Source organism: Ursus americanus, chromosome 1 (assembly GCF_024610735.1).
Source record: "Ursus americanus isolate L20-20 chromosome 1, mUrsAme1.1.p, whole genome shotgun sequence".
Classification (NCBI taxonomy): Eukaryota; Metazoa; Chordata; class Mammalia; order Carnivora; family Ursidae; genus Ursus; species Ursus americanus.
The window spans coordinates 100,273,624-100,297,128 of NC_142127.1; the positions used below are offsets into that span (position 1 = coordinate 100,273,624).

Below are 23,505 nucleotides of genomic sequence, written 5' to 3' on the forward strand. Positions count from 1 at the left end.
TGTCACCAGTGCTCCATGAGCGTCCCTCCCTCTCTCGCTGCACACAGGGCAGAATGAGGCTGCAGCAGCAGCTCAGAAAAGATGTGAGGATGAGTAAGAGAACAAAGATACCAACAAATGGCTCTGGGGGGAAGGCTTCCTGCTCTGGGTTGTCAGTAAATAACCGCGCCTCGGTCTCATAAGCAGAGTGCTGCTCCGCAGACCAGAGGTGGGGTTGCTGCAAGGGCTGTTGCTTCCCTGGCGCCTTGTTTGGGAGTGGACTCAGTCAGGCTCTTTTCTTAGGCAGAGCTTGAAGCTGTCAATGACTCCTGGCAGTGAGTGTTAGGGGGCAGACGTATTTGCATGAGGGCTGGGTGCCCAAGCAGAACAGGGCACGGTGGCAGGGGCCCAGCCCTCCCAACTCCTAAATGTGCCCATCCTGGGAACCCGTATAGATTTATGGAGCGTCTGCACCGTGCCAGCTTGGGGCATCCACAAGCCGCATGCTGGGACCAGGCTAGACGGCACTGGGATGGGAAGGGGAGGTAAAATGATGATCAGAGGCAGTCCCAGCAGCGTGAGCAGTTTGGTGGGATGGGATGCCCAGGAAGGACGTAGGGTTCGCGCCTCATGCTGCCTCCCCGGAGGAAGAAGAGGGGGGGGGGGCCAGCATACCCACCAAGAGAGCAGCACTGCAATGAGACAGAGCAGGGGAGAGCCGCAAGAAGTCAGCATGGCTAGAGGGTAAGGAGTGGAGATGGGGAGAAGGGAGAGGTGAACCTGGGCACATGACAAAAAGCCTAGTAAACCTCATTTTACCCAGAAGGTGGAGTGTCCCAGGACAGTGGTAGTCACTGTAGGGCTTCAAGCAGGAGAGGGACGTGACCAGGTTTGCCTTCGCGAAAGAGTGCCCCACTTTGGGTGTAAAGAAGTAAACAGCAGGGTGGGACTAGAAGTAGGGAGGCCCGTTGGTCAGAGCTGGAGGCCTGACCGAGGTGGTGGCATTGGGGCAGGAGGGCAGCAGGAGCCTCCAGGAATCTCGCTGTGTGTTCCACCTAAATCCTGGGGTTGGGGCACCCAGCCAGTCACGTTCGCCGTGCTCATGATAGTGGATTTCATGAAGGGCAAGCACTTGTATATTGCACAGCCATTTTTCAGGTCAATCAGTTGAGATTTGGAGAGGTTTAAAATTTCATCGGAAATCACACAGCTAGTGAGTGGCAGAGCTGGAATTCCAGGCAAGCTGCTAGGCTGGTGGCCACTAGCCTCTCCTCTGCCCATGGCATGGCCTGTGCACATGGAGCGAGGAAGGAAGCAGTAGGGGCGGTGAAGAGCAGGTGCCTCTCCCTGTGACACCACCCTCCCCCGGTCCCACCGGAGGGGCTTCTTGGCCACAGACACTCCCAGGCCCCTATTTAACAAAACAGAGTCCCAGACAAGCGGAGGAGCCTTCAGTCCAGTTCCTCTGATGGTCAGGAATGGGCAGCCTTCCTCGGAAGGGGCAGCTGTTTGAGTCCATTTCTCATGTAGCCACTGTCCAACCCCTGCCAGGTAGAGTGTCTTTTCCCAGACCTCATCCTTCCAGCTGCGACCCAAGTCCAATCGTCAATGAGTAGTAAATGCCACGTCTGGTAGCTTCTTGTAGTCCGGATGCATCTAGCCTCCTAAAGGCAAAGGAATGTCCTGTAATAAAAAACACCAAATAAAATCATCCCCTGGCATTTCATATATATTTATAGTTTTTTCTTTCTTTTTTTTTTAAGATTTTTTATTTTTTTGACAGAGAGAGAGACAGCCAGCGAAAGAGGGAACACAAGCAAGGGGAGTGGGAGAGGAAGAAGCAGGCTTCCAAGCAGAGGAGCCTGATGTGGGGCTCGATCCCAGGACTCTGGGATCACGCCCTGAGCTGAAGGCAGACGCTTAATGACTGAGCCACCCAGGCGCCCCTATAGTTTTTTCTTTAAGTAACGTTAACTTTGGGAAACACCTTTCTGGACGAAAGTCATTTCTGCTATGTGAGCATGTGTGTACTTCTGAGTAGGTGGTTCGTGGCCTTTACCTGCCGTCTGCCCTCACAGGTGAGGGACTCGGGCAGCTCTAGGCTTGCTCAGCTTCTCCCCGGGATGGGAAGACTCTCACCTGCCCTTCGCCTCCCTCACCCACCCACACCCCCCCCCCCCCCCCGCCCAGCAGCTGGAAGCCCAGAGCACAGGTAGGTGGGATGCTGAGAATGAGCGCTGATGAGCTTGCCTCCTGGCATGGCCCCCAGCTGGCTGTGCAGCTGTCACAGCCACCCCCCCACCCCCAAGACCTCCAGAGTTGTGGGCCCCCAGTGGCATGGGGCTCCAGATGCTCAGCAGATGCCAGGACTGGGACCGAGGCCCCACCTCCAAGGGCTTGGCTTGGCTTGCTGTTCTGGAAGGTGATCCTGGCTGGTGGCCATTCCTGAGCCCCCACTTAGAGCAGTTGTCAGGAAGTTGCTTGCTTCCAGCCCCTTCCCCCCCACTGCCGCCCTCGGAGGGGGGCTGAGTGATCTCACGCCTGTGGGCGCTCTAGCAGGAGGAGGAGATGGGTTACGACCAGGGCAGGTACCCAGATCCGGGAGCAGCGGCCTCCCAGACTCTGGTGTGTGGCGTTTGCTCTCGGGCATGTCCTAACCACCCAGAACAGCTTGGGGCATCACTGAGCTCTGGCTGCCGGACCTGTGCATGCAGCCCTGGCCCCCAGCAGGGAAGGAGATCAGGGTGAAGGGGTGCTTGCTGGCAAGCCAGCTATTCCGGCTCCTCTTCTAATTGCCCTGCCTTGCCTCAGAGAGCAAGCCTTCAACCCCTTTGGCTGAGTAGAAAAACACTGAATGGGAACCCAGAGACCCCTGGACCTTGAACTGCAGTTTATAAACTAAGGCTCTTCCCGGCCTAGAAGTTCCTGGGTTCTAAGCTGCTCCTGCCACGTCCCAGGTCCTGTGGAAGAAAGATGCTGGGGGGCCCCCTGCTGGCCCATCTGTGGAACTGACCCGTTCGGGGGGAACCTGTTGAGTCTGGTGAAGGGGGCCTTTGCTGGCCTCAGATGAGAGCAGAGACACCCACCTGCCCCACCCCCACTGCCACCCAGCCCAGTTCTCCCTCCATGGTGCCTGGGCCTGCTTTTGACAGTGAATCCTGAACTCAGGGGAATCTGGCTACTGGCCTCTTGGCATTTCCTTGGCCTTCCTGTTCCTCCACTTGACTGGAGACCCTCCTCCAGCTGCGCCGTGTCCCTCCCAGCCACCCCAGGACCGAACTGCCACCGTGCTCCAGGCCCCGCTTCTGCCTCCTCCTGCTCATGGTCTGTGTGTTCTCTCTACCCCTTCTTCTCCCACCTGCTGGTATAAGGATTTTAAGGACAGGTTGTGGGGAAATGGTCCCTGCAGCTATCCTAGAACACTAATGAGCCGTGGCAACACCCAGGGAGTCGGCCTTATTGCTACACCACCTCCCAGTTTGGTGACACTGACAATTTTCTGGGATGCATGCTTCGTATCAGCAAACCATCTTGGAGAGAATTCCACAGACTCCCCTCTCAGCTCCTGCCCCCGTCATGAGGGAAGGACTGAGACCCTGGGGGAGAGATGGAGCCCCCAGGAGGCAGCAAGGGACCTGTCCAAGGTCAGCCTCTGCGTCTCAAGCTTCGCCAGACTTTCTTCTCAAGGTTGACAGGAGCACACGGGCTTTTCTCCACCAGCTTCAGGCACTCGTGGGAGTGTACGGGGAGAGGGGGTGCTCCAGGGAGGACAAGTAATGGAGAAGCAGCTTGACTTGGGTCCCTTGTCACTGCCTGGAGCTCTGGGCATCAACCCCACCCTCCCCATCCCTTCCTTCCTATTCACATCCTTACTTGAGAAGCTGAGAGATGAGGCGGGAGAGGCCCTGCAGGAACTGGGAGCAGGAACACAGCTCCACCTGGGGAGGCACCCCACGCATTCAGTTCCTTTGACCCGAGGGGTGGGAGTCAGGTGCCGGGACAGGCTAGAATGCCACAGCCCAGCCGTCTCCTCTGGCTGGCCCAGCACTCCCTCTCCTGCAGCCTGGCCACAACCTTGCTACGTGGTCATGCTGCCCCCTTCTGGCCACACTGGCGAAACACAGCCCACGGTCAGTCTCAAGGTTATATAGGTGTTAGCTCTTCACCCAAGTTTGCAGCTGGGCTGGAGACTGCGGGGCTCCAAGGAACAGACCGTGGGCACCCTGCCCACCAGGATTCTCAGACTGCGTGGGGAGACAGGTCTAGAACTGCCTGGCACACAGTAATGTTTGTGGTGTGAACAGACAGATGAATGAAGGTATCCATCTGAAGCGTTCAGATGATGACGGCCTCTAGTATCTGACCAAGAACAGGCAGCAAACCAAATCAGACATTTACTGGGCAGGAACTGAGACTCCTCTTGGGCTGACAAGATCTAAATAGGAAAACCAAGTGTGAAGAGTCCAACCATGCTAGACTGCGACCCAGGTGACCACAGAATAGCCTGGCTCTTGCTGCCAGGTGGCTAATTGGCAGTAAGGACCCAAGGGAATGATGGAGACAGGCTTCAGCCTGAGCCTTCAGGGAAGGTGAGGAAACGGCAGGTAAGGGGGGATCAGTGGCAGGGATGAAACTCACAGGGCACCTTGGGGAGACTCTTGGCTGGCCATTTGGTGTGGACGGTGGGGAGAGAGGAAAGCACATCCTGTGTGGTGAGGCCGACAGGATGCCCTTATATCCTGTGATATTCGCACTGGTCTCCATGGCCGCCCTGTGGAGCAGGTGCTATTCTCCCTACTCTACGTTGGAGAGAAAGGAGGGTCAGGAGAGGTCCCGGACTCGTGCCCGTTCCTCCAGCAAAGACACAGAGCCAGGATTCAGACCTCCACTTAGGAGACGGTGGTTGGGTTCCCGTGCCTGAACTCTGAAGTTTCTCAGCAGAAAGTGTTGTGCACGAGGACAGATTGGGGGGCAGCGGGAGGCGGAACGGTCACTGCAATGGCTATGAGTGTACAGTAGGGGATAAAGAAACTCCTTCCACACCTAAGGTTTCCTGCATGGGACAAGGACCAGCTGAGGCCTGACCCTTGCCGTCCTACACCCAAACTATATCCGTGCCCCACAGCAGGCCAGTCCAAAGCCAGCTCCACAGAGGCTCAGACCTTCTCCCAAGGCCCAGACCTGGCCCTGGTCCCTCTGATGGTGCTGCCACCAGAGGGCCATTCCCACGGCCCTTCTTCCTTGTAGAGAGGGCTTCTGGGAGAGACAGATGCGTTCTCAGGACAGCTTGGCAGACCAGAGCCACACTTCTGCCATGGCAGGTCCAGTCTGGGGGGAGGAGGGGCTCTGTAAGCTCATGCTCATTCCCCCGCCCCCATCACGGGCTGCTTTTCTTTCCAAGCGCTTGGTGAGGTGGCGAGGCTAACCCCGAAGCGCGGGTAGCACCTCCAGGGAGAGGAAGTTCATCTCGGGCCTCCGGCTGCTTGCTGCCAGGGCTACAGGAGTTCACTCCCTGACCTCTTCTGGCTCTGTGGGAGAAGCACAGGCTTGACATGCAGCGTGGGGTCCAGAATAAAGGCAGGGGAGAGTGGTCCCTAAATTAGGCAAGGCCATCCCCATACGGGACACCCTGGCCATGATGGCAGCAGCGTGCCCGTGTGTGATCTGCTTAATCCTCCCACTGGAGCCCTGGGTGGGGAAGCAGCACATGGCCACCTGCCCCAGATTTGGGGGGTGGGGGTGCCGACCTCAGGGCTGTGCAATCCAGCCTCCCACTTTCCCTGACTCCTCAATCTTGGCACACTTCTTTCCTCCCCCGTCAGGCCCTGCTTCTCTCCCTGGGTCCTGGGTGTGCCTTTGTCTCTTCACTCAAAGCCGGATCTGTCCATACTTGTTGATTCTAATGACACTCAAGGGCGGCAAAACTCAAGTGTTAAACCCTAAGACGTTAACTCTCTGGGATTTGAACACCTCAGCAGCACATTTGCCTCGCCCCAGGATGTGTGATTCCTCTTGCTGTCTGTGACCCTCCCGTTCATCCTCAGAAATCCTCCTCTCCCCAGGGAGAGAAGGGAGCGCTGGTCTGCCGACCACCTTCTACGCACCCCCAGGAGGCACTCCGTGTTCTCGTGGCATGCCTAGGCATCTTGTTTTCTTACAGCCGGGGTGCCCGTGAGTGTCTTGGGAGGCGAGTCATTCAGCAGACAGCTTTCCTGAGCGCCTTCTCTTTGTCAGGCAGGGTGCTGGGGGGCCAGGCACAGGGGCCACAGCAGGGAACAAGACAGATGCCATCCCCCCCAAGCTAATAGGGCAGGTGGTACACAAGCTCACACGACAGAAGAGAAGAGTGCTGCTGACGGGTTAGTGCAAAGAGGGGCACGAGCAAGGTGGATGAGATTGGGTGGCAGGAGGGCATCTCTAGGCTGAGACCGAAGGGCATGAGAGAGCCAGCCTGCAACTAGCCTGGGAAAGAAGGGGCAGCGGCGGCCCCTGACCCCAGCTGGTTCTCCCGCTGCAGGCTCGTGGAGGAGTTCATGCTCCTGGCCAACATGGCCGTGGCCCACAAGACACACCGCACCTTCCCTGAGCGCGCCCTGCTGCGTCGGCACCCCCCGCCCCAGACCAAGATGCTCAATGACCTTGTGGAATTCTGCGAGCAGATGGGGCTGCCCATGGACTTCAGCTCTGCCGGGGCCCTCAATGTGAGTGCTGGGAGTGCAGGGGAGGGGGAGGCCCGGGGAGAGGACTTCAAGTCACAAAGGCCCTGGCCATGGGCCATGCTCCCCACCAGGACCAGGCCGAGGGAAGCCACTCAACACCCCTCTGTGGGCAGGGATCCTGCGGCCAGAGATGGGCTGGGCTTGGGCCCAGAAACTTTCAGTAGGGGGCTGAGATGATTGGAAGCCAGAGAATGTTTTTTATGGTAAGTGGTGTCAAGTGCTTCCTGCCTGGAACTAAGCCTTTTGGGGCTCAGGCCTGAGCTCTGATCCCACGGAAGGGATGTTGGGCCCATCTAGACTTATGCCTGGGGTGGGTAGAGAGGTACCTTAGGTCGGACAGCTGGAAACCAGTCTCTCCATCCAGCCAACAAGACATGGAAAGGCTGACGTCAGAGCCACGGTCCAGTGTGGGACGTGGACCGGGGGCTGCTGGCTTCCACACTCCACCGTGGCCCTCTGAGCGGGGCCGAGCCCTCAGCCTACTCCTCCTCCCCAGAGCCAGGTCTCAGATGGTCAGAGGGTGACGGGGCCCCAGAGCCTCCCCCAACTTGACTGCCTATCACACGGGTTTGCTTCTAGAAAAGTCTGACCGAAACATTTGGAGATGACAAGTACTCATTGGCCCGGAAGGAGGTGCTCACCAACATGTGCTCCCGCCCCATGCAGGTAAGGGGGGGTGGGTCCCCAAGCCTCCCCCTTCGCCCAGGAGTATCATTGACCTCCACACACAGGACCTAAGGGGAGGGCTGAGGAGGACAGCCCCAGGCATTACCTAGGACAGGTGAGCCCTGAGCTCCTGAGCCCGATCTGTCTCCTGCGCAGACTTGCCTGCCTTCCCTGCTCCAGGACGGTTTCTGTGGGTCCGTTAAAGGCCCCAGGTGGAGCCCTGCTGCCCCCTGCATGGCCTCCGGAGCTGTTTCCTAGCTGAAGGCAGGGAGCCATCCCAGGGCATACACCAAGCCTTCGGTGCCCCGTGCCCACAGACCAGACCAGCTCGGGGAAGGGGCTAGCTAGTAACTTAGTTGGATGGGCACCCTGGAGGGGAGAGACTGTCTGTCTCCCTTAGCAGCCTACACCGAGGAGAAGTCATCAGCCCCCACCGTGCCTTGTGGACCCCAGGCAGAGAAGTCTCCCTCTTGCTAGCTGGTAGACAAGGAGTCAGGCGGTGGGCATGTGTTGCAGGCAGTGTGACGGGCTGGCAGCCTGGGAGCAGATGGTGAACTTGTTCCTGGCAGCATGTCTCGGCCCTCTCAGGCTGAGCTGCAGCCCCTGCAGGCCCGAGCGTCTTGGGAAGGAGCCACCCCACTGCCTGTCAGGTCAGCAGGACCACGGATACTAATGGGGCCAGCTCTGGGCCTGTTCCAGCCAGGGGGCAGTGACAGACCATTTTTCAAGGGGCTCAGTCACTTTGCAGATTTAATCGGTTCACAGGAACCAGGTCACCTCAGCTGGCCACAGCCGATTTATTTCCTGACAGTCATATTTTCTGCCAGGAATGGAGCCATCGGGGCCCTTTTGGGTCTGACTGCCTTTACCCTGTCCCTGGTCACAAGCATCTGCCCACACCAAGCACTTTTACAGCATGCCACACAGAGGGACAGGTGTACCTGTGGCCAAGGGACTCGATGTCACTCTGCCCTCTAGTTACTCTGAGACGCGGTCGCCCCCGGGTCCCAGCAACTGCCTGTTGACTGTGCCATGGAGGGCCAGTCAGGCTTGTGTTCCCTGCCCCCAGCCTCGGGAAGACATCCACCTCCGAGGTCAAACTAGCTCTAGAACTCTGTAGAAAGGAGCCCTCCTCTCCTGAGTGAGTCACCGGGAGCCTGAGAAAGAGTGGACTTCTGGCCTTGCCTGCTAGTGAGTGACATTCAAGGCTGGCCTTTGTATGTGGAGCTGATGGTAGGCGGTTATGGAGTGTCTGTGGTGCCCTTAAGAACTGGGACGGGGACAGGGGACCAGGCAGTGGCAGGAGCGATGAGCACAAACGTCCTAAGAGAGCTGCTGAAACTGGACACCTGGGACTTTCCTGTCCCAGGAAAGCCACAGTCCCCACCCATCCCACCGCGCCCAGACATACCTTCCCAGCCGGGAAGGGGACGAGGGCCTCTGCTCCTCACCCCAGCTCACATGAGGAACTGGGCCACCACCACTGAGAGCAACGCCCAAACATGGCTTGGAGTGGAGGCTGCTCCCACCTCCCCCCGTGACTTGCCCCGGACATAACCCAGGCCCCAGCAGGAGCTGGAAGGGCGGCGGACTCGAGCTGAGCAGGTCAGCACCAGCTGTGCCCTGGATTCCAGGCCTGACACACAGTAACCAGAGCCGGCTGTTCATTTGGCCAAGCGCACAGGCGGCAAGGGAGCAAGCGAGGGAACACACAAGGGTGTGACTTTGGCCCTCAGGGAGGAACCTGTTCACTTGTTCCTTGCAGTGTCCTTGAGTCCCAACCCTGAGAGCTCCGGGACCACAGGGTAAGCAACTGCAGGGACTGTGGCCAAGCCACCCGCCCCCAGCAGAACCACCATGGCCTGGAGGCTCCATGGCCTGGAGCCATTTGTTGGGCTAGAGAAACTTGGCCTCTCTTCACGTACCCCGGTCCTCACTCCTCCCCTACAGAAGGGCCTCTTGAACCCAGACCTCTGAGTCTTGCTGCCAGGACAGTTAGTCAGAGACAAGGGCTGAGGCTGGTGGCTGGTGAGCCTCTCCCTCCCTTGGCTGGTGTGGGGTTACCTCCGGGGGGCCCGGTATGGCCTTCCACAGGACAGGGATCAGAGCTGGAGGGCATGAGGTCGGACACAGAGGAGGAGCCGGGCGCCCACTGCCCATGTCACTGTAGGCGGGTACCAGGTGTCCCGGGCCTTCTCTCCCACGTGCCATTCTGGCCAGCTGGTGGTGGCAGACTCCGCGTCCTTGCAGGGCCCTGTAGCCGCGCCGGCTTCCACTTGTGCCTCCACAGCATGCCTGCGGCCCCTTGTCCGCCAGGCCCCAGGCCTCCTCTCCTCCTCCTCTCCCATGGAGCAGGCCAGAAACCTCTCCCTGCTTGTCGCTGGCAGTAACCATCCCTAAAACGACAACAGCAGGCTGAGGGGGAGGCCGAGCTCCTCCCCAGCTGCTCTCAGCCTTCAGCTCATGGCCCACCCTCCCCAAGGGCTCAGGCGGCTGGCCCCACAGGGCTCTGAGGGAGGAAGCTGTCCGGCATCTTGAGGTTTCCCCGCACCCCCTGTGCCCACAGAGGCGGGGTGGGTCCCTTGCGGTGTTCTCTGGCCTGTTCTCGGTGCTGCCACCACCAGGGCAAGGCCCACATTTGTCTTCAGCAGGAGAGGGGCACGGGCGCCCCATGGCTTGGCACAGCCTCAAGGCAGCCCCATGGGTCCCCTTACAGAGAATGGCCCCTGGCCGCCTCAGGCCCGCAGTCCGCCGCCTGCGGTGTGGCAGGTCAGTCCGCTCCAAAATAGCCCATCATGAGCCTCTGAGTGTCACAGCCTGGCAGAGCAAACTCAGCCCTGACCTGGCCTGGCCTGGCCTGGCTCAAACCCCCCCCAACCCCCTAGATGGCACTGTACTTCTGCTCGGGGGTGCTGCAGGACCAGACACAGTTCCGGCACTACGCCCTCAACGTGCCGCTCTACACCCACTTCACCTCTCCCATCCGCCGCTTCGCCGACGTCCTGGTGCACCGCCTCCTGGCCGCCGCGCTTGGTGAGAGGCCCATCACGGGGGGTCATGCAGGCTTGCGCCCACCTAAGGGCTGCCCAAGCCCTAGTAGGTACTTAGCAGCCAGAGGCCACACTGCATGGCTGTAGAGGCCCCAAGGGGTGGTCAGCCGAGCGGCAGGGGAACCTGGGCCCAGAAACACCCCCCACCCCCCGACACCACTGTGAGCATGCTAGGGGTCAGCTGCAATAGAGCTCATTAAAAGTCCTGTACAAAAGCCAAGGGCCCTAACCGCGGCTGCCCACCTTCCCAGCCCTCAGAGCTGGGCAGCAGGGAGGCCTTTGCTCTGCATGGGCCGCCCAAGCCCCACCTTCCCTGGGCAGTGAGCACTGTGCCTCCTGTCACCCAGCCATGGCTGGCATACACACCGCACCCCGCCAGCAGCCCCGCAACCACCCTCTTCCCAGGCTACGGGGAGCTGCCGGACCTGGAGCCCGAGGCCCTGCAAAAGCAGGCCGACCACTGCAATGACCGCCGCATGGCTTCCAAGCGTGTCCAGGAGCTCAGCACTGGCCTCTTCTTTGCCATCCTGGTTAAGGTGAGGCCACAAACCCGGTGCCCCCTCCTCCTGCTCCACCCCAGTTCCCCTCCTGGGCACCGGCTCACAAGGGGCCCTTACAGAGCTCAGGGGCCTTCGGCAGCTGGGGCGGGCCCTGGGGGTGATGCCACGTCCCATGGCCAAGCCTTGGCTAGAGCCCTACCCTGCAGGAGAGCGGCCCCCTGGAGTCAGAAGCCATGGTGTTAGGCGTCCTGAACCAAGCCTTTGACGTGCTGGTGCTGCGCTACGGGGTGCAGAAACGTGTCTACTGTAACGTGAGTACCCACAGGCCCCCCAGGCCAGGGTTAGGGACCTCCAGGCAGCCAAAGGCCCAACTCTGGGCTGCTGAAGGCCATCTACTAGGACGCGAGTGCCAGGGACCTCATGGCTTCTGTGCACAGCCGTCCCTCCCCTCACAGACACACCCAGCCGTGTCCACTGCACACTGTTTTCACCTGCGTGTCCCCCATCCTCTGCCGGGGTCTCCTCCATATTCGCCTGGCATGTGGGGGGAAGCATGGAGGATGGGAGCACAGGCTGGGGTCCTTGCTGTCCTCACCTGCCCTGGAGAGTACAAGCCGTGGTGGTGACGCTGGCCATGTGGTGGCAGAGGCTGTGCTGTCCCTGACCTCACTTCCCTCCGCCCCCCAGCGCCAAGCCCACCCAATGGGCCATGCCGGGCCACCCCGCTGCACCTGCCTGGGATGAGTTGTCAGGCTCAAGAGAAACGGACCCCTCCCTCACCAGCACGGGATGGCAGGGCATGCAAGCTTTGGGGGATTTCTTTACAGGAATGTGAAGGAAGGAAAGATCAGAGAGAACGGTTTATGGCCACTCTGGAAGCTGTGTCCCCTGAAGAGAAGGAAGAGACCAGCGCTAGCCTTGGGTCCTGCCCTGGGTGGCTGTTTATTCACGGTTCTTTCCAAGGGTACTTGGTGCCTGTGCTGACACCATCTGAGGGACCTGTTTCAGCTGACCTTGTGGTTAGCGGGTCACCCCCTGGCCCCTGACCCTGGCTCTGGATTTCCTGACATCCAGAACCCTGAGTAAGCATGGAGTTAATACAGTAAAGCAGAAGAGACAGAATGGAGTCCAGCTGGGATCCGTCAGGGCTCCGGTCCTGAAGTTCACTGAGCAGGACAGAAGTTCAAGGGTCGGTCACCAGACAGGTCTAGGTCTAGGTCAGCACTCGGTCACCCTCAGGTACGGCCTCAACGGAAGATGGCCAGGCAGGGCCTCCCGGAAGTGGGCCAGAGGCCAGAGGCAAGGTTGGGGGGGTCCCTAATCAAAAGTCAACAGCCAGCTGCCGGCGTGGGGGCAAGGAGCTCCTTCAAAGCCAGTCAGAGGCAGGCAAAGGCAGGGGGCTGCCTCCAAGGGGGGTTGCAGGGTCAAAGGTTAGGAGGTGGCGCCCAGAGCTTACAACCTGAGAGGCTAGATGTGTGTACCCCCAGGCACTGCCACTGCGGTCCCACCACTTTCAAAAGGTGGGCAAGAAGCCGGAGCTCACACTCATCTGGGAGCCTGAGGACACGGAACAGGAGCCAGTGCAGCAGGTCAGCACCCGGGGGTGGGGCAGCTTTGCCAGAATACCACTGTGTGCCCGTCCACCCCTAGCTCCCGTCCACGCCCTCCTGCCTCCTGGGGCACCCCTGCCAGGCCTCCCCTGCTGGCCCACCTGGCCCGGCGCCCCGGCACTTAGGCTCCCCTGTGGGATTTCAGATCCCGCATGCGGAGACCAGCACAGCTCACCGATATCCCCCACTTTGGGCCAGAGCTTTCCCGTCCTGCCTGCCCTGCCCTGGGGACAGCCACTGTGGGGAGAGGCAGGGGGCTCTGTGGAGCCCTCTAAAGCAGGGTTTTAACTTTTGGGGTCCTTTTGGAAATTAATGAAAACTATGGATCTTCTACCCAAGAACTTGCATATAATGGTTTTCCCCTACAGCACGCTCTGACCCCAGGCCAGCCCCAGACTCCAGTTCCTTTCTTCCTGACCCCGGGCACTCACGATGTGAGTGAGCCATGTCTGGCTCCCTGACTTCTTGCCGGGAGCCCTGGCCTCAGTGCCTGAGCAGGGTCCCCTTACAGACAGGCAAACAGACATCGAGAGGGGAGGGCAAGGGGTCCTGGGGCCCCGCTAGGTGGACAGTGACAGAGCTGGGCCCTGCGCACAAGCTCTTGCCTCTCCCACCCCCTGGACGGGCCCCTCATGGCGCACTCGTGTCACCAAGCTGGGCTGTGCTGTGCGCAGGTCGTCACTATCTTCAGCCTGGTGGAGGTGGTACTGCAGGCCGAGACCGCCGCCCTCAAGTACAGCGCTGTCCTCAAGCGGCCGGGCACCGACGGCCTCCTGGGCCTGCAGGACAAGGAGGAGCCAGACGCTGGGGGCCCGGAGGCCTGACGCCTCCCGCCCAGCCGCACCCGCCCGTGCCCCTGCCCTGCCCACCGGCTTTTAGGAATAGGACCTTTCGACACCAAAGGGGATTTTTAATTTGGTTTTTAACAACTCAGGGTTTTGTTTTTATTTCCTCATTCTATTTTATTTTTGCAGCTCAGTTTTTAAACAAACTGGAGAGGAGAGGGCGGGGCTGGACGGAAGGCTGAGGCCTGGCTGGTGCTTCACCAGAGCGGAGCAGGACCCGGTCCTCCTGGGGAGGCCAGTCCCCTTCTGCCAGGCCATCCACTGCCTTCCCCTGCCCAGGAAACCGGGGATTTTCAGCAAATCAGTGTCATGGAATAAAATCAAGTGTGAATTGCTATCTTGGTGTATGGGGCACCGCTGGGAGGCCCAAGGCAGCAGGGTGCCCCTTTGACCCAGGACAAGGGACCTGGCTTAGGCTCCACCCCTCACAGCTGAACTGGGATCGCCACCCTCCAGAACCTTCCTTTCAGTTCCAGGATGATTCACAGAGCTGGCCACATGTCAGATTGATGCCCGTGCCTCATTCTGGCTGATTAGAAATGTAATTAGTATGCAAGACAGCAAGCTCACCCATCACCCTGCGGCAAGTGACTGTCCATCCCCACCCCCACCACCTCCTCTCTGCCTGCTGGCCTCAGAGGGGCACTACGGGTCCTGTGGCACTCCCTCTCTCGGGTCCTAGGCCAGAGCTCTGAGTAGCCCCGTCCACACCCCTTGGTTCAAGCTGGTACCTCAGCCCCTCCAGTGCCAATCCTGTACCCTGGCGGCACTGAGGGAGCAGGGGGACAGAGGGGACCTGGGCCTGCCAGAGACAAGGAAGGCCCTCAAACTGGCGTTCCCGTCCAGGGACGGGAAAGGGGGTGCCTGGTGGCCCTAACCTGGCCTCGTCACTTGCCTGGCATCATCCTGAGCACCCAGCAATTGCACCATCCCTGGGGACCCAGGGACAGAGATGGAGGGCCACTGGGCCGTGCTCGCTACCCAGCTGGCCTGACCACAGCCTGCGCTCCTCTCCCACCTAACTAGGGAACCTCAGGTTGGCTTCCCCAAGGGCTGCCAGAAACCAGGGTGAAACCCATGGTGACCCCGGCCCTGGTTCCACCGTGCTGTGTCCTTGGGTGTCAGTATTAATGAGCCCATTTGATCTGGTTGCAATGAATTCTCTTCAAAGAAAAATTCAGTACAGTACCTTGTAGGAGGGCCTCGCGGGGACCAGAGGACCTATGGCATGGCTGCCTTTGTCCACCACGGGCAGGCCGTGGCTCATCATCTCCCAGCCCCGGGTGGGTGTCGGAGGGGAATGGAGGACACGCCACCCTCCTGCCTCCCGTGCCTTTCTCCTCCTCCAGCACATCAGCCAGCCTTCCACGTGTCCATCGCGCCACCCCCAAGATGTCTCTGAGGCTACCACCCCCTCTGTTCCTGTCCCCAGAGCCTTCTCCTGCAACCAAGGATCTGAAGGGAAGATAGGTGAGAGGGCCTGGTGGTTTGGTATTTGGATGAGGAGAAGATTTCTGGGTGTTTCCTGTCCTAGGCAGCCCGACAGAGCCCAAGGGCAGGACACCTCAACACTGTCCCCGTCCCCTCGACTGCCCCACCCTCTGAGGAGGAGAAAGGAGCCCCGTTCTGCCCTGGGGCTGTCCCCTGCTGGTCTCCCACAGAGCCTGGGAGCTGAGGGTGAGCAGAGACCCCGCCGAGTGACAGCCATCAGGAGGCCGTGTGTCAGAGCGCCTGGGCTCCCCCTTGAACAGCATGAACTCAGACCGGCCCCCAGTCCTTCCTGCCCCAGTGCCCCCTGAGCCCTGGTGAGGCAGCGCCAGCTCGGTCATCAAGGAACATCTTTGCCACCAGGACTTGCTTGGGCACAGGTGAGTCTCGCTCTGTGGCACCCTAGAGCCACGGAGGCCATGGACCCCCAGCCCACCCCCGCTTCATTTGACAGAAATGGAAACTGCACCCAGAAAGGAGGCAGGTCTCTGGCCAAGGTGACCCAGCAAGACGCCCAGCCAGGACCGGGCTCAGGCACCGGCTCTCCACTGCACCCCTGCCCCAGGGAGGCGGCCCAGCACTCTCCGCGAGGTAGCTGGGTCTGTCTCCATCCCCTCTCCCAGCACACCGGGCTCTGGCGGAGGTCCACGGAGGGAGTCAGTCCCTTCTGTGTCCCCACGTGATGGAACTATTGACAAAAGGATGACGAGACACAAAACCTCATCGAAAAGGAAGATTCACTCGTCCCTTCTGCCATCCAGAGCCCCTGCACACAAGTACCAGCAGAAGCCCAGGACCTGGAGCAAGGCTCTGTCTTCCCCAACAGGCCACCTCGGATCACCATTGGCAGAGTGAGCTGTAGATGCAAATAATGTCACTATGTGACGAAGCTCTAGCAAAGTTATGAGGCTGGAGGGTGTATTCCCAGCCCTGGGACAGTGATCAGATGTGTGGGCCCCACAGGGGTGAAGGAACTGAGGTTCGAAGGTACTTGTCTAACCATGAGTTGTGAAGGTCAAGGTCGCTAGGATCAGAGAGTGCTGAGACGACCTGCAAGAAGATGCTGGAAAGGTGGATTGCATGGACACTCGGAGCTGGCCAGAGAGCTTGCACTCTATCTGAGGTTTCTAACCAGGGCTGTGCTGTGATACAGCCTCTGTTCCTTCACTCCTTTACCCAACAGGGAGTGGCCAAGATGCTCCGTGTTCTTGGGGCTGCTGTCCGGGGCGGGGGGCGGGGGGGTGTCACTAGTGCAGCAGGCGGTGGGGAGGGCATGACGGTGAAGCAGGAGGCGGGGCAGTCCCGTGGGGGCAGGACCTTAGGGAGCAGCCTGGTGGCTGTTTACAGGCCCAGGCCCTGAGGCCCAGTGCTGTCTGGGCGGTGGAGGGGACGGGAGGCTACAGCACAGGTGCGGAGTGAGCCAGGAGAACCAGCAAGCTGGGGCGGGGAGAACAGATGAGGGGTGCAAGCCAGCGTCCCCAGGCTTCGTGCTGAGAACAGCTCCAGGGGCTTGACGCAGGGGCGGGGCCGGGAGTGGAATGTGCGGGGCACCAGTCGCAGGGGTGGTGGGCAGCTGGTGGGTGTGGGAATGCCATGCTGGGCCCTGAGGTGCAGGGGAGAGCGGTGCTCTGTGGGGTGTCCTCAGCACACAGCCCAAATTAAAAGCCTGAGAAGGCTCAGGACTGAAAACTGGATCAGGAAGATGAGAAGGAGCTGGTACAAGGAGCCTGGGAAGGAGGAGCCAGAGAGAGAGTGGTCCTGAGGCTTCAGGAGGACTCCTGTCTTTTGATTATATGCGAAAGAAACCCAGTGCAAAGTGACTCTGGGAGGAAGCGAACTGATAGGAAGACTGAACAGAACTACCAGAGGAGGGCGGGAGAGCCCACCTTCGGGGAGGCAGGGAGGCACCACGCTTCCAGGTCACCTGGGGTGGCCCGGGGCCCCTTCTCTGTTTCTGCTTCATTTCCTCCTGGTATAGATCACTTCCTCCATGCTGACCTTCTGGAAGCGTCTGCCTTCTGTATCTTGCAGCTCACCCTCCTAGAGAGAGACTGACACCCACTCCCAGCTCTAGTTAGAGAGACCCCAGGAAAGAATGGGGCAGCTGCCCAGCCCTGGTCCGTCAGAGAGCTGTTGTGGTACAGAATGGTAGCTCCTAGGGTCCCTGGCAGTTGGGAGGGATGGGCAAGAAGCTGGGGAGCAGGTCCCAGGAAGAGGCTAGGCCGCCAGGGAGACACAGCACCAGATGCCCACGGCGGCTGCTGCGAGCGCAGAGCGGTGACAGGGCACAAGGCAGGAAGCTGGAGGCCAGGCTGGAGGCGCTGTGACAATCCAGGTGACATGAAGGCCTGAGAGGGGGCAGATCCAGGTTGTCAGAAGAGAGCTGGCACGGGCAGGTGCTCGAGTCACACGCAAGGATGGGCTCTGGGCAGAGGAGGCAGAGAGGAGTGCTGGGGGGGGCATGGGCGGGGCATGGAAAGGACGGGGCAGAGGAAGGGTGGGGACAGCGAAGGCCAGAGTTTGGACTCCTTCTGAGAGCAAGGGAGCCTCAGCTGCTGCTGCTGGGAGTTGAGGGCATGAGGCAGAGTCATGCAGTGGGTTAGGACCGCACAGGTGGTGGGGAGTCCGGGCCCGTCAACAGAGGAATGGATAAAGAACATGTGTTACATGCACACAATGGAGTTTTGTCCAGCTGCGAAAAAAGACATCTGGCTAGTTGTGGCAACGTGGATGACTCCGGAGGACGTTCTGCTAAGTGAAACGAGCCAGGCATGTTCTCACTTATGTGTGGAGTCTAAAAGAATCAAACTCATAACAGCAGAGGAGAATGCTGCTTTCCAGGGCCTGGGCAGGGAGGAAGAATGGGGAGATGTTGGGGACAAAGTTTGAGTTGTAAGATAAACAAGTTCGGGGATCTCATGTACAGCATGGTGGTGTCGTTAACAATCCTGTATTGTGGGCTTGAAAGCCACCAGGCGGGTCCTTCCTCAGTGTGCTCACCACAGAAAGAAGATCGCTCTGAGGTGATACGTGAATTAGCTTGATTGTGGTGATCATTGCACAATGTATCCATATATCAAAACAGCAGGTTGTACGTCTTGATTATAAACAGTTCCTGTTTGTCAGTTACACCTCCGTGAAGCTGCTAGATAAACAAACTCAAGCGGAGTCTATGTGCCTCCCCCTTACATCTGGACAGCCTCGACGGCTGCTGATACGCAGAGATGTGACAGAAGGGACACTGGGCCAGTTTTGAGGCCCCGGCCTCAAAGGACTGGCAGCTTCTACTCCCTGTCTCTTGGAATGCAGCTGCCGTGTTGTGAGGAAGCCCAAGCAACTCCCTGGAGAAGCCCTCGTGGAAGGGAGCCAGCTCCTCAGCCACGTGACAGAACCATCTCGGAAGCAGATCCCCCAGGTCCCATCCAGCCACCCCCACCCACCCCCGCCAAAGCCCCATAGATCAGACACATGCTGTCCCCTCCAAGCCCCGCCCAGATTGCAGATCTGTGATTAAATACAGGTGTGATGTGTTTGGGGCTGGTTCGTTATACAAACCATTATAGACCTCAAGAACAGAAGGTCAGTAGACTATGTCAAGAGATAGAACTTACGATTGAAAAATGAAGAAGTGATTTAGAAACAGTGGTAAATATGAACATAGAAAGCCAAAAGAGAGCAAAGCGGTTGCCTCAGCCATGGGAAAATGCAGGGAGGGAGAGAGGGGACTGCTGTTTTTGTTTTGTCATAACGAATCCACTATAGATCTATATGATAGTTTGTATCCATGTGTAACTTGGATAAGAATAAAAACCCAAACAATTCCCCGCCAAAAAAATCTTTTTTTTCTTAGCAGGAATGGATCTACAGTTGGTTTAAAAGGCTTTTGTACATTCAGCAACAGGGATATTAAACAGTACATCATTCCAGTAAGTAAGATAAAATTCCTGCTGACAGGTGGCCTGATACTCCCAGGGAGTTCAAATGCTGCCTAAGACCTTTTACTTAAAGACTCAGGTGGCATTCTGGGCGGGGACAGGTCCACTGGTTGCCTCAGCGGAGCCCCTAGTGGCTGTGGTGGCTCTGGCCTGGACAGGAGGGCTGAACCTCAGGCCCCAGCTGGGCACTGACTACAGAGGCCCAGTTCATGGGCCCAGTCACAGAGTTCAGGGTCAATTGAAGGTGAAAGGGGTATTGAAGCAGATGAAAGATGTGAGCCCTGGTGAATGGAAAGAGGAGAAAGCTGCCTTTCACAACAATAAAGAAGATTCTGGAAATGGGGGGGGGGGGAGTACATGAAGTACTTGGAATGATGAGTTTGAATTTGCACATAACTGAGTCAGGTTACATATTTAAAACCTTCTTGCAAGATCATCTCTGAACCTTCACTTTTTGTGAGTATTTATGGTTTGGGGTGTGTGTGTGTGTGTGTGTGTGTGTGTGTGTGTGTGTGTATTAATATATAGAAAGCAATTTTAGAAGGAGGAGTCCCATTTTAATAATTTATTTTACTTAAAGTTGTTTCACTCAAATAGTTTCGTGAATTGTGTTGTTCTTTCACGTTCATAAATTGTTCATTGCTCGGTTCTGGAAAGCGTTGAGCCAAATATTGAAGAAGCAACAAGCACAAGACAGAACATGAAGCAAAATGTCTCCTTGAGGAGATTTCACCTTTGTAGATTTTCAGACCAAGCTCCTGTTGGAGTAAGACTGCCCTCCTGGTTCTTGGAAGAGAAAAATCAGAGTTAAAGTAGTGAATACAGTTCCAGGAGTGAGCTTCGTTCCCTCATATTGTACATCCATGACCAAACCCCCTGTGGGCTGCATACGTGTCATTCCTGCGTTGCCCTAAGGACAACGGCCTTGAGCCTCGGCTTGAGGACAGCCACCTGCCAGCCCGCCCCAGCCCCTGCGGCTGCTCCCACCAGGCAGAGGGGAGGCCTGGCCTCTGCCCACTCCACCAGCCCATTCCTGTAGCCCCAGCCGGAGGCAGGCTGAACCCCCAGGAACTATATGGGAGGGGGTATGGTGGTATTTCCTGCCCTGCTGGTGGACGGTCCCCTTTTCTGCATTCCCAGAAGATATATGACCCAAGTTCCCCTGTGGAAGGGCAGTGCCTAGATGTTCCTCCCACACAGTTAGGTGGAATGGCCCAGAAGGAGGCCTTGCTGCACAGGCCTTAATTATCAATACTTGCTTTCTAGGAATAACCCACTTTGTCTAACATTTAGCCGATTGGCCTTCAAACACTCAGCTTTTATTATATTATTTTTTTTTCAGCTAGCTTTAATTACGTTAAAGACCTGCCTTTTTTCAAAAGTTAGGGTTTTGCCTTTCCCCTCCCCCTCCAGAATTGCCTCTGTCCCATGGCCCTGCGCTCACAGCCCTGTGACATCGGTACCGTTCTTTTTCCCATTTCGCAGATGAGGCAATCGAGGCCTGGGAGAGGTTAAGTACCAAAGGATACCCATTATAAGTGGTGGAGACTGAGCCCAGGCCCCAACGTGCTGTGGGTGGGCTTTTTGGTCTTTGCCAACCTGGGGGTCTATAATGTGGTTATTTCTGCATCCGTTGAACACCTTTCTGATATCAGATTGGAGAGTGGCCGGCAGACAAGTGGCAGCCAGAGAAGAGGGATTTGGGGTGTGGCTGTTTTGAGGGACCTGGCAGGGAGGGCAGGCAGATCCCTCGGGCCAAAGTACAGAAAGCCACACAACGTCCCAGAGTCCTTCCTCTACCGCGTTCACCATCTTTCCTCAGCCGGTGACTCCTCACCTGCCCCTGTCTGTGCTCCTGGCTCCCCCAACACCACCCCCTCCACCAGCACCTCCTCTTCATGCCTCCGCCTCCAGCCCCCCAAAGCACAGCCCGGCCCTAATGCTGCAAGCTGTCAGTGGGTGTTACGTCCAGGCTTCTGTCCTGCCCAGATCCCCCTGCATTACTTCCTGCTCCTCTCCAAGGGGGTCTGACACTGGTCAGGGGAACCTCGATTCTTCCCCTGGGACAGTGTCCAGTAACATAATTCAGCTTACAAACCCCCCACCTCCCACTTCCAGACAGGAAGCCCCTCGCTGGTGGGGCCTGATTTGACTCTGCCAGACCTCTAGGATGATTTACATGTGGTCAGTGCTCAAGAGATTTTCACTGAACAAAATCCTCTCCTTTAAACAACTACTAGCTGCCCAGCTTCTGGTTTTTGCCTCCAGGACCCTCGCTGAGACCTCCTGCAGTCAGCTCGGTGAGGGTAGCCGCAATGGCCCCGTAAGCTTCAGAGGCCCCCCTACCTCCTCCCAAACCTCAGTTTCCAAGGCTGGTGTAATGGGCTCCCTCTATTAACAGTTGCCTTCTGGGGCCTTCCTTTGGGCTTTGCAACCTCTCTCTGACCCCAAACACAGAGCTGGTGCTGACACTCGTGCAGGTCAAAAATGCCAGCATGAGGGAATTCCCAAGTGATGTGGCACAGTGTTTTCCTGGGGTTCCCGGGGGCACCCCAGTGTGCGCTTGAGCTCAGGCCTCAGATGCACTCACCTCCACAGAGCCCCAGAACGTATCTCAGCAAACTTCTCCTCCGCAGGCCCACGGATGCCCCTAAGGTCTGGCCCCCCTGTTCTCCAGTCAGTGTCCACCTGCTCCTGGGGAAGGGCAGAGCCTGTCTCTGCACCTGCAACAGGGACCGAGGACACACACAAACCTCCCTCCCCTGCCGGTGCTCTTCCGGTGACCTCTAAGAGCTCTCGCACGGAGCCCGTGACCCGGCCACACCTGTTGCTCTCCGCTGAGTGCTCCTTCGTGGTCCATCCGATCCCCAGGCCACGATGCAGCTGACTCCTGTGAGGAGCGCAGTCCCCGGGACTTTCTTGATGGCCCCCTGCTTGGGCCACAGGAGAGGCAGGTGGGCTGGCCTCGTCTCCTGGCCCCAGAACTGGGGAGGGGGGAGACGTTATCAGAAGTGCAGGGAGGGGAGTGCCTGGGGGCAGAGTTAGTTGAGTGTCTGACTCTTGGTTTTGGCTCAGGTCTGATCTCGGTGTCGGTGTCGGGAGATGGAGCCAGAGATGGGCTCTGCGCTCAGCGGGGCGTCCGCTGGAGTTTCTCTCCCTCCCTCTGCCCCTCCCCCCTGCACATGCATGCTCTCTCTCTCAAATAGATAAATCTTAAAAAAAGAAAGAAAAAACAGTGCACGGAGGGTGAAGCAGTGCCACGGTGGCTGAGTGGGGCTGACCTAAGGCCTCCGCCCCCCTTGTTCCCCCATGCCCTCCCACCTGCCTCCCAGACCCCCAGGGGACTTCAGGAGGCTTCGTACCCCCCTGATCCCATGAGGTCTGCCAGTGAAAAGAGAGCAAAATCCAACCGTGTTTGTTTCCAGCACCCCAGCCTGAGTGGGGACACTCCTACTATTTCTCCAGGGCTGGTGGGAGGAGGCTCAAATGAGAGAAACTGACCTATTCGAAAGAGATGCCTCCCTTTCCCCAAAGTGCTCCCCACTGTGCTGAGGGGTGTTGTCTTTTGGAGATCATGGTGGTTCCCAGCTCCTGCTGTGCTCCCCACCCCCCAAACCCCCCCCCAGCAGGGCGGTCACTACATTTCCCAAGGTGGGGGGGTGGGTGTCGTCATGATATCCGGAGGGCAGGAGGCAGGAAGGAGCCATCCCTCCATGGGTCGGCAGCAGCTGCTCGGGGGTGGTCTCCACATCACCCCACCCCCAGCGGTGTCCACATGCGCCCCGCGCCAGGGGCTGGGACACGGCCCCCGACAGCCTCCACTGGTAAATGAGGACGACGGCGGAGGGTGCCGGGACTCCACATGGGGCCCTAGAGAACAAGCCCTTCTTTCCCAGGGAGCAGACGGACCAGGACAAGCAGACTGCAGGCTGCACAGAGCCGGGCATCCCCTGGCCTGGGGTGACAATTACCTCTTACTCCACACCAGAAAGAGCTTGCTGCCTGCTGACCTGTAATCCCAGGTCCCAGAGGAAGGACTATAACCCGATGTCATCACAGGTGACTCAGGCCCAAAGGTGCCTGCCTGACTCAGTCCCACGCGCCGCATCACGGCTGCAGGCTGCGAATGTGGACAAGCAGACTTTCTTTACCGCCAGTGACAAGTGGTGTTATGTTTGGTCTCCAGTCCCACTGAGGCACATGACAAAATTCACAAGAAACCAAGGCTGATCACAGTTGACCACTTCCTGTTGCCAAAAGCCCCACCCACCCACCCCACCCCACCCACCCCACCCCACCCCCGGCAGCTGCACTCCTGGCATTTATTTCAGAGGAATGAAAACGCATGTCCCCCCCCTCCCCCCGAAAAACCTGAATGAATATTAACGGCATCTTTATTCATATTCACTCAAATGGGAATCAGCCCAGATGTCTGCCCTTGGACACGGGGTAAACCCTGTGCTCTCCCATCCCGCAGAAGACACTCCGTAGCGCAAAGGAGTCAGCTACTGCCCCGTTTGTATCACTCTCCAAGGAATTATGCTGAGTGAAAAAAAGCCAACCCCAAAATTCCATTTACGTAACTTCCTTGAGATGACAACATTTTAGGAATGCAGGAGAGGGGCTAGAGACAGAGCAGGGGTGTGGGGGGAGGTGGGGCGGTTATAAAGCCATCTGTTTCCATCCGTGGGGTTGGAGCTGTTCAGTATGTCA

The 23,505-nt window shown here is 58.3% G+C and overlaps 1 protein-coding gene across 8 annotated transcripts in view; it reads left to right on the forward strand.

The window, feature by feature from the left end:
• The window catches only part of DIS3L2 (DIS3 like 3'-5' exoribonuclease 2), a 344,150-nt gene extending 325,458 nt beyond the window's left edge, over positions 1–18,692 (forward strand). For 4 of the 8 annotated variants that reach the window (XM_087864389.1, XM_045794120.2, XM_087864394.1 and 1 more), the window contains exons 15-21: positions 6,497–6,680; positions 7,278–7,364; positions 10,250–10,397; positions 10,820–10,950; positions 11,121–11,225; positions 12,402–12,503; positions 13,199–18,692. In XM_087864389.1, coding sequence (XP_087720515.1) covers positions 6,497–6,680; positions 7,278–7,364; positions 10,250–10,397; positions 10,820–10,950; positions 11,121–11,225; positions 12,402–12,503; positions 13,199–13,348 — 907 coding nt within the window. In that variant the 3' untranslated portion in view covers positions 13,349–18,692. Of the gene's footprint in view, positions 1–6,496; positions 6,681–7,277; positions 7,365–10,249; positions 10,465–10,819; positions 10,951–11,120; positions 11,226–12,401; positions 12,504–13,198 lie in introns of those variants that run through there. The other 4 variants (XR_015725613.1, XR_015725615.1, XR_015725614.1 and 1 more) reach the window with 4 other exon arrangements.
• Positions 18,693–23,505: the final 4,813 nt, after the last annotated feature.